Source organism: Belonocnema kinseyi, chromosome 4 (assembly GCF_010883055.1).
Source record: "Belonocnema kinseyi isolate 2016_QV_RU_SX_M_011 chromosome 4, B_treatae_v1, whole genome shotgun sequence".
Classification (NCBI taxonomy): Eukaryota; Metazoa; Arthropoda; class Insecta; order Hymenoptera; family Cynipidae; genus Belonocnema; species Belonocnema kinseyi.
The window spans coordinates 122,543,423-122,553,063 of NC_046660.1; the positions used below are offsets into that span (position 1 = coordinate 122,543,423).

Consider the following 9,641-nt stretch of genomic DNA (forward strand, 5'->3'; position numbering starts at 1 on the left):
ATAATTATAAAATATTATATTAATATTAATTACTAGCTGACTAACTTTTAATAGAAATAGTTAAAATTTCAACTCAAACAATTAGTTTTCTGCAAAAAATAAACTGAATAAAATACATAGATTAGAGAAAATTTTAAAAAAATTTTTCAACATAATGGTTACATTTTCAAACAAAAAGTTAAATCTTCATCCAAAAAGCTGAATTGTATACTACTTTAACTAAATTGGTAAATCATCAAAAAAAATCTCAAGAAAGTAGTTCGACTTTCAACCAGAAAAATCGAAAATAGTTAAGATTCTTTGGAATTGCTTTAAATTATTAAAATTAATTGAAAATTCGTTGGAATGTTTTAAAACATTCTATAAAATGTTAAAAATCCTTTAAAATCTCTTGAAATTTTTCAAAGCTCTTAAAAATTAATTGCAATTTTTAAAATATCCTAAAATATTTAAAATTCCTTAAAATTTTGTACTAAATTATTGAAATAATTAGAAAATTCTTTGGAATCTATTAAAATATCCTAAGATATATCAAATTCTTTGAAATCTCATATTATATTACTGCAATCAATTGAAAATTCCTTCGAAGCTTTTAAAATACTCTCAAATATTTCTAAACCTTCAAATTTTTTCGAAACACCTTGACACCTTTTAAAGATTTCTAAAGTACTTTGGAATTATTTTAAATAACTCTGATAACATTTTTTAAAATCTTTAAAATTCCTTTAAATTATAAAAATGAAATGAAAATTCATTAACATCTTCTTAAACATCCTCCAATACTTAAAATCCTTTAAAATCTTTTGAAATCTCTTGAAAATTTTTAAAGCTTTTGAAAATTCCTTGAAATTTAAAAATACACTAAAATATTACAAATCTTTTATAATCTCATACTACATTATTGAAATCAATGCAAAATTCTTTGGAATCTATTAAAATATCCTAAAATATATTAAATCTTTCAAAATCTCATATTAAATTACCTTAATCAACTGAAAATTCCTTGTAACATTTTAAAATACTCTTAAATACTGGAATACGTCCAAAATATTTTGACATATTTAAAATTCCTAAAAATCTTTTGATATTTCTTGGAATTTTTTAAAGCTCTTGAAAATTACTTGAAATTTCAAAAATAGCCTAGAATATTTCAAATCTTTTAAAACATTCTCAAATATTTAAAACCCTTGGAAATCTTTTGAAATCTCTTGTAGATCAGAGTTTTGAAAATGAGATCAATAAAAATTCTAAGCTTTCGAAACTAAATAGTCAAAAACTTTCAACTATGAAATATAAATAATTTTCAACTATATGGGATTTAAGTCTATAAAATTTAAATTGTAAACTTGGAAGTTTATTTACAGAAAATTAGTAATCATAAATAAATTGAAGGCGTTTCAAATTTTAAATTGTGTTTTTCAAAAAAAGATATATAATTTCATAATTATATACAAAAATTGATTCAGAAATATTTAAACTTTAACTCGATTAATTTCTATAAAAACTGCAATTTAATAGTTTAACCAATCTACAAACAGTTAAATTCTTAATATTCTGAGATTTTTCTGTTTTTTAAATTTCAGTCTTAAATAATTTCATTTATAGATTATCCAATTAAAAAACATACATTTCAATTTTTAACGCTATAAATTTATTTGAGATTATTAATTTTTAATAAATAAACTTCCGAGTTTACTATTAAAAATTTGAAGACATGAATCCCATCGATTTGAAAATTACTCTTATTGGATAGTTGAACATTTTTGAAACTTTAATTTCGAAAGCTTAGAATTTTTATTAATCCCATTTTCACAACTCTAATTCACAATCATTTCAATATTTAACGTTTTGAAAATTTTCTCTTTTCTAAATTTCAATCTGAAGCTTCAAAAAATTTCAAGAGATTTCAAAAGATTTTAAAAGTTTTTAAATATTTGATGATTTTTTATAAGATGTCAAGGAATTTTTAGTTCATTTTTTTAATTTACAGTAATTTCAATGAATTAAACAAAATGTTGGGAGGGTTATTAAACAAAATTTCGAAGTACTTTAGAAATCTTCAAAAAAAGTTCTAGGTATTTCAAAAGATTTTGAAGGATTTCAAAAATTTGAGAGAAACTACTTTCCGAACAACCCAGATTTTTGACAAAAATCCTTTGAAAAGTATTAATATTTTTAAATGAATAATTTTATTGTTTGTTTTACTGAAAGAATTGTTCACATTTACTAAGCTTTAAAATTCTTTATTCAAATTATGAACTTTGAAAATGCAAACATTTCAAATTTTTAGTCCATCAAAATTGAGTGCTTGTAAAATTTGAACCTTAAAAAGTAAAAAAAAGTACGTAATTTTATAAACAATTTTATAAATTTTATGAAATGAATTTTCAAATACAGATACTTTTAATATATACAATTTAAAATTTCGAATTTTTTCAACTTACAAACTTTTAGGCTTCTTAAATTTGTACGCGCGGCTTGCAAGTTTGAGCGCGCCTAGGGCGCGCGACTTGCTCTCAGACTTTTTCAACGGATCTCCACGTTTCGAGACCCCCTGAATCCGATAATCAGATTTTCACGATGGCGTCTGTCTGTCTGTCCGGCCATCCGTCAGTAAACACGATAACTCTCGAAAAAAAGAACAAATCAAATTCATCTTTGGCACACTTCTTTTAGGTCCTAAAAAGAAAGACGAGTTCGTGAACCAGCCATTTTTGATAAAAATTCAAAAAGTGAGCGCATTTTTAAAATTTTTGAGACCACTTTTTCTGAATTTTATCATTCTATGTACGGATATTTATAGTATTAAAAAGAAGAAACAATTTATCCTTATCACTTTTTTCGATAAAAAGAACATTCTCAGAGTTATATCGTTTTCAAAATTTTTTTAATCAACCGAAAATCAAAATTTGAAGCCGAAAAACGCACGATATGAAAAAAGTCAAGATAAGAAAAATATTTCTTTTTGAAAGCCCTACAAAATTATCATAACGAATTTTTGGATTTTCTTCAAAAATCGAAAATTCCAATTTTGATTGCACAAAAAATAATGGAAAATAAAAATTCCATTTTGTGGACAAACTATGTAGGATACGAAAAAAGATGAATTAACAAAAATGGTTATCCCAAAAAAAATCTACAGCTTCGTTAAGAATCACTTCTTGATAGGATGCGTACTTTTTGTTTTATTCGTGAAAAATAACGTTGAAAAAAAATGTGTGGAAAAACGAAGAAAGTCAAAAGAAAAAAAATCCAACAAAACCTGTTTACAAATGTTTGCCGAAAATCGACCGCGCAGCGCGAGTGTCACGATGAGAATGTGTACCTCAAATCCTACAGAGCTTTGCGAAACTTAATCTTTGATTATACTTAATTTAGTAGACAATTCAGAATATGAAGACGCATATAAATACTGCCATCTAAAAGAGATCTTTTTGATAAAGTTTTTTTCAAGCATTCCAAATGCAAAGAATAAATATCCGAGCGCGAAGTGTAGTCCTTCACAAATGTTGTGAGATTAAATGTTTTTCGTGCTTTCTCTAAGTAAACTATATACATGAACAAACATGTATATTATCTAAACAAATCTTAAATTGCTCAAAGTTCAGCGAAACTCTTCAATAGCCCTCCCTTCTATAGCTCTTCCGAGAATTGACGCCGCACCGCAGGTAGGTGTAACAGGTAGTGCGGGGAACACGGGGTGCGCGGGATCTGCGGTTGTCACTCAGACGAGCACTCAAGCGTGGACAAACAAAAGCGGAGCGGGCTATAATGAGTTATTTCCGACCCGTCAGCCCCAAAATCGGCGCTATAGAAGGGTTTCACGGTAATTAATTTATTGCAATCACTGACAACAAAATTTAAGACAGAATAGTACATAAATTTCTAACTTGTTACTTATGAGAGTTTCTTTAGGGACCTATATTGTTGGCTTACATTTTTCACCCTCCACATTTATGATTATTTCTTATTCGCTGGTGGATTCTGAATAATATACTGAAATAAGGAATTGTTTGTAACGTATCATTGCCGCGTTTAAATATTAGAGTTAAAAAAAGCTGACCTTTTCCCATGTTAAATCAATTGGGAACTTCATTTTATTTGCGCGAGTTTTAAATATTAACCGATTTCTCTCCAATTTTGAGATAATTTTTGGTCATTCAAAAAAACTCAGAGGGGGCGGGTGAGCGCAGAGAAATTTAAAAAAAATCCCACCAAGCATAAATAAGAACCATCCTACTTCGCACATCGCAGAACGCTTGTGAGAAGTGACCATAATTTTCTACTAATGCATAGTCAAATCTAGTAATTGAATTAGTAGAAAGTTTTACTAAAACAATTGGCACCGATTCAAGTAGTGTAAATTCTGCATAAGTCGTATGTAATTTTAATGAAAACAAAAAGCACACTTTCAGTATGTTGTTGATGACGTTTTGATTAATACTATATATATTCTTTTAAATTAAATTCAAAATGCGCCTACATTTCCGTCATTTTTTTCTTACAAAATATAAAATAAAGACTTCTGACCATACATTTTGTATAATTAGGGTTATCACCTATGAATCATGAGCTATTTTATTGAATTAATTATTGATTAAAACATACATTAGTACTACATTGTTGCAACTTCATACTTTGTACATCTGAATTAGTTACATTTGACTAATCCTAATAGTGCCACGTCGTTTACTAGTTTCTTCAGTATGACTTAGACCATGGATTCGTTAAAAATGCATAAATTAGTTTGTTACTAATACATTTGATTGAAACATAAATTCCTCCAATAATAAATTATGAAGCAAATAATTAGAATCTAATGTTCAATTAGTAATGTTTTTACAATTTATCGATCACATCGATATGATTTAATGAACGAATTTTCATTATTTGAATCAGCTAATACTTACTATATCATATTTAGAGAGTAATAAAGAAATTGCTTAGAGATAGCTACCTTCGAAATGAAATTAATCTTTAGTATTTTAATATCGTAAAATTATAATATTATCATCATTTTCTATTACACTAACTCAACTTTTAATAAGTTAAATTTTCCGTAAAATTAAATTAAGAATTTATTTAGATTTAGTTATACAACATATTCAAATTAAAAATAATTTTGTACACCTGCTTTATAATTGTATGATCTATTAACTTACGTAAGAGGACTAGCTACTCACTTTATCCGATTTCCATGATTCTGCCGACATTATAATGAAAAGAGTGATAATTAAAGCAATATAGATCCATATCGAAAATTGCATCGTATTATCTTAGAATAGAAATTAGATAGGCGTACCTAATTTACTTGATTCAGACCAGAGTTCAACTAGATTGAACTAAGCTTGCCACTCAACAATCCACAGAATGGCAAAGAATTCATCGACAGACAGGTCATAAGTTCAGAATTGCGAAGCTAACGCACCACACTCTTAGATAAATTCAGATTATTTCCCTTGAGATCCATGCTGTGGTCACAGTGGCAATTTTAATTGTTTTTCGAAGCTAATCACTACTCCGATTGTATATACGTATTTTTTCAATTAATGTATTTTAACAATACAGATGTCAGGTCATTGGCTGCCGGCGTGTTTGCGAAATGATTTACTATAATTAGCGGAGAAAAATGACCGCGTTTATTTTGCGGTGAAACACGGCTAAAAAAATTATTAGTTATCACTGAAGAACGAAAGACTTCCTTAGGACGCATGAGTTTATTCAGTGAATTGACAAGGGAACATAAAAAATTGCATGCAAAGTTATGAAAAAAATTCATTTATACATGATACATTGGCATCACGTACAGGTTACATCTAAAAAATTCCTTCTTGCTCCTAGGATGCCTGGAACTTTGTTCGGAATGCAAAATAAATTCCGGCTTAACATAAACATTTAACCTTTTAACGGTTTGCATCGAAAACTTGCAATATTCACCCGAATCCATACTTCAATATTTCCTAAAAACTTCTCTATTGCTCCTAGAATACCTATTTGTTTAAAAAGTTATTCTGTAATTAATTATTTCAATGTTTGTTAAACTCACTACTGCACTGCTCCTTTTTATTGTTTTACTTATAATGAGTAAATTTCAAATTTTCATCGCTAAGAACTATTCGGTATGTCTTTGTTATCTTACAGCAGAAATAATTCCATTTGAGTTATGATACTTGAAACCTTTTGGCTTCGAGCAAATCAATTTTGATAAGTATAATCACTTGCAGTGTCTAATGTTTCTGTCACGTAACAGCATTAAAATTATTAATCAGTAGCCTAATTATCAAACCATTAAAGTCAATTAATTAACTGATTTATCTTACTTATTTGAAACATAGTTTTAATTTTAAAGCAATATGTTTTATTCTAATCAGACCACTTCAATTAATCACTTAAAATTACTTATAAATAATAACAGAACTTGACGCGCGTCTAGTTTCGCGTTATTGCGAAACAGGCTAAGACACAGATAATGTACGCTTATCAAATGGAGTACAACATTTATGCAAAAGTTGACAAGGAAATTGATTACTGTTACTTTTAAATCAATTATGAGTGCGAATAATAATAGAAAACACATTAAAAGACGAACGTTTATTCATTCTGAAATTGTATCTTTTATGTGTTTAAAATTTTATTGTGAGTTCTATAAAAGGTAGTACATAATATGCAACATTGTATTTTAATGACTTACGATAAATTCAAAACTTTCCATTTACTTTTTCGGTGTTTGTGGAGTACTTGTTGCCTTGAAAACCAGAGGATTCGATACACGAAATATACTGGGAAGCATAGTAGCCAAAGTACCAAATACATCATCTGACATTCCCTGAAGGCAAATGAAATTACATTAATGAAACTATATTTTCATTAAAAAATTATTGGTGTCTTTCTTGTAAACCATTTTAGTTTTTCTTAATAAAGTATTTTACCTTAGGTACTAGAAATTGCAAATTCTTTAGTTCAGCTCCTCCCCATGAAGCCATTTCTATCATAAATCCTTTTACGCATTTAAAGACTAATTCTGCTCTTTTTGTGCACCATGCGACTGTCATATCCTACGAAAAAAATCCACACAAACTTAGCTTGTGTATGAAATTCCAATAATTTAAATAGTTCACAATTCTTAAGTGTGTAAGTTATACTACTTTTGGAAAGCTACTTTCATATTTTCCTACAGTAATGTAGAGGATATATGAATATTGCACTAGAGGTAAATAGGGTTAAAACAGGATGTTACATTTTAGTCTTCGTCCAGTCCGAAATTTGTCAATTTATTTTCATAAATAATATTTTTCGTTACCACTTACAGAAGGACAAGTTATCACTGTGACAATTAGTGATGTTCTTAATTTCAAAGATCTGTGAAACTTAGAATAAAAGGTATTTTTACCTCACAATGCTTCCAGAGGTTAGAGCATTAGTTTGACCTGGATTGATATTATGGGGTCATTCACAAAATACGTGATACGTTTAGGGGGAAATGGTGGTGGTCTGCCGAAGTATCATTCTCCATGTTAAGACCAATAGAAAAAGTGTCACGAAGGGGAGACGGGGGTCTAAAGTTCCTGAAATATGTATCACGTATTTTGTAAATGACCCCTTTAAATATTTATTATTATTATTATTATTATTATTATACCATTAAGCCATTTCCCATTCGGGATAGGCGTGACTCACTCGGTAGGGGAAAGAAGTAATGTGTGGAAAGGATAGAGAATTTTCAGATTGATCCATAATTCTCGTTATATTTAAGTAAATAACACGTTCGTTCCGCTACACTGCTCCGACCCAGGTTGCTGATCAATCTCTCTAGCAATCACCCCAAGCGAAGAACCTCACGAAGTCGTTATGTAAGGTTCCCCACTTGGGTCCATCAGTGGCCAAGGTCTTTTGTTTCAGGCGTCATTTACTCTACTGACACTCTTTTTATTAACTATTTGCCGCCATACTTTCCAGTCCTGGCATACTTCTGTAGCTTCTCTTATGTCCATGCATTTTTTCATGCAGGCTCTCGTGTTTCTGTGACATCTTATGTCTCTTCTAACTAGGGTCTCATTCACAAATTTTGTCCATTCTTTCCGCGGTCTACCTCTGGGTACGTTGCCATTTACTTCACCTTGATACACTTGTTTCGTTAGTTATTCATTTGGCATTCTCTCAACATTTCCGAACCATCTTAACAGATTTCTTTCCCATGTGTCTACTAGCGTCTCTTCTGCACCACATTCTTTTAGAATTATCTCGTCACTTACTTCGTCCATCAGAGTTTTCCCGTATATTATGCGCATGAATCCCATGTCAATTGCGTTATTTGTATTGTTATCTTTTTCTTGATAAGTACATGTCTCGCTACCGTACAGTACAGTCGGTATAAATATAGAATTTTGTATTGCCATTTTAGCTTTAATTGATATATTTTTACCTCTGATAAGGGGACCTGCTCTACTAATAACCTTCTTACCTTCGTTTATTCGTCTATCTAATTCCTCATCTATCTTCCCGTCCCTAGTAAATAAGCTACCAAGGTATACGAACTTATTAACTTGTTCAATTCTCTCATCATTTAATAAAATATTGCATAGTGTTTTCTCACTCTTTCCTTCGAAAACCATAGGTTTTGTTTTATTGGCGTTAATTTTGAGGCCCATGCTCTTCATGCTTGCATCTAGTTTATTCAACATTCTTTGTAGGTCTTCGATAGACTCTGCGATAACAACCTTATCATCTGCGAACGCTAACCCACGTACCCTTATTGTTTCGAGATCCACACACTCTTCGTCGAAGAGAGCCATTCTTAAACACTTGTCCATAAATAATATAAATAACCATGAAAACATAACGCATCCTTGTCTAACTCGTTGAATAATATCGAAACAGTCACTCAGTTTCCCATTCACTCGTACACACGCTTTGCTACCTGTATAAATTGTTTTTATAGCTTTTAGGAGCCATCCATTGACTTCATACTCTTTCAGGACTTCCCACAGTTTACTTCGATCTACCCTGTCAAAAGCTTTTTCTAGGTCAGCAAATGCACAGAAAACTTTTTTTCCTACTCTCAAACTTTTTTCTGTTATTTGCCTTCAGCTAAATATTTGATCCGTACATGGCCTTCCTGGCATAAACCCACTTTGTACTTCCCAAATCTTTGTTTCTGTTATTTTCATTACCCTAAGAATAAGTATTTTTGAATACATTTTACTTACGGTGCTTAAAAAGCTAATCCCTCTGTAATTATTGCAGTCGCTTTTACCTCCCTTTCTCTTGTATATTGGTACGATAATCGCTTTTTTCCAATCGTCTGGGACGTCTCCCATCTCGAAACATAAATTTATCAATTCGCACAGTATATGTGGTATGCACGCGCCACCGTGTTTAAGCATTTCAGCGTTAATACCGTCTGACCCGGCAGCCTTACCGTTTTTCAAGTTCTTAATTATATCCCTAACCTCAGTGACACAGAATTTTTCAATTGAGTTTTCCATCGCATCGTGTTCAACATCGCAGTTGTGTTGTTCTATAGCTTCATCTCCGAATTTTCTCCTAAAATAGCCTCTGAAAGCCTCTAGTATTCCGTCTGCATCATATACCATTTCCCGCCTACTATTTTTCATGTTGTCAAATTCTCTACTTTTGTTTCC

At 30.4% G+C, this 9,641-nt stretch overlaps 2 protein-coding genes across 4 annotated transcripts in view; both read right to left on the reverse strand.

Annotated features, from left to right (window-relative positions):
- LOC117172183 (leucine-rich repeat neuronal protein 2-like) overlaps positions 1 to 6,794 on the reverse strand; it is a 121,991-nt gene extending 115,197 nt beyond the window's left edge. The window contains exon 1 of one of the 2 annotated variants that reach the window (XM_033360017.1): positions 6,692 to 6,794. In XM_033360017.1, coding sequence (XP_033215908.1) covers positions 6,692 to 6,712 — 21 coding nt within the window. In that variant the 5' untranslated portion in view covers positions 6,713 to 6,794. Of the gene's footprint in view, positions 1 to 5,183; positions 5,443 to 6,691 lie in introns of those variants that run through there. The other variant, XM_033360016.1, reaches the window with a different exon arrangement.
- The window catches only part of LOC117172181 (protein C12orf4 homolog), a 134,154-nt gene continuing 131,126 nt past the window's right edge, over positions 6,614 to 9,641 (reverse strand). The window contains exons 9-10 of one of the 2 annotated variants that reach the window (XM_033360013.1): positions 6,930 to 7,055; positions 6,614 to 6,826 (exon numbers count right to left, since the gene is read on the reverse strand). In XM_033360013.1, the coding sequence (XP_033215904.1) occupies positions 6,713 to 6,826; positions 6,930 to 7,055 (240 nt within the window). In that variant the 3' untranslated portion in view covers positions 6,614 to 6,712. The remainder of the gene's footprint in view (positions 6,827 to 6,929; positions 7,056 to 9,641) is intronic. The other variant, XM_033360015.1, reaches the window with a different exon arrangement.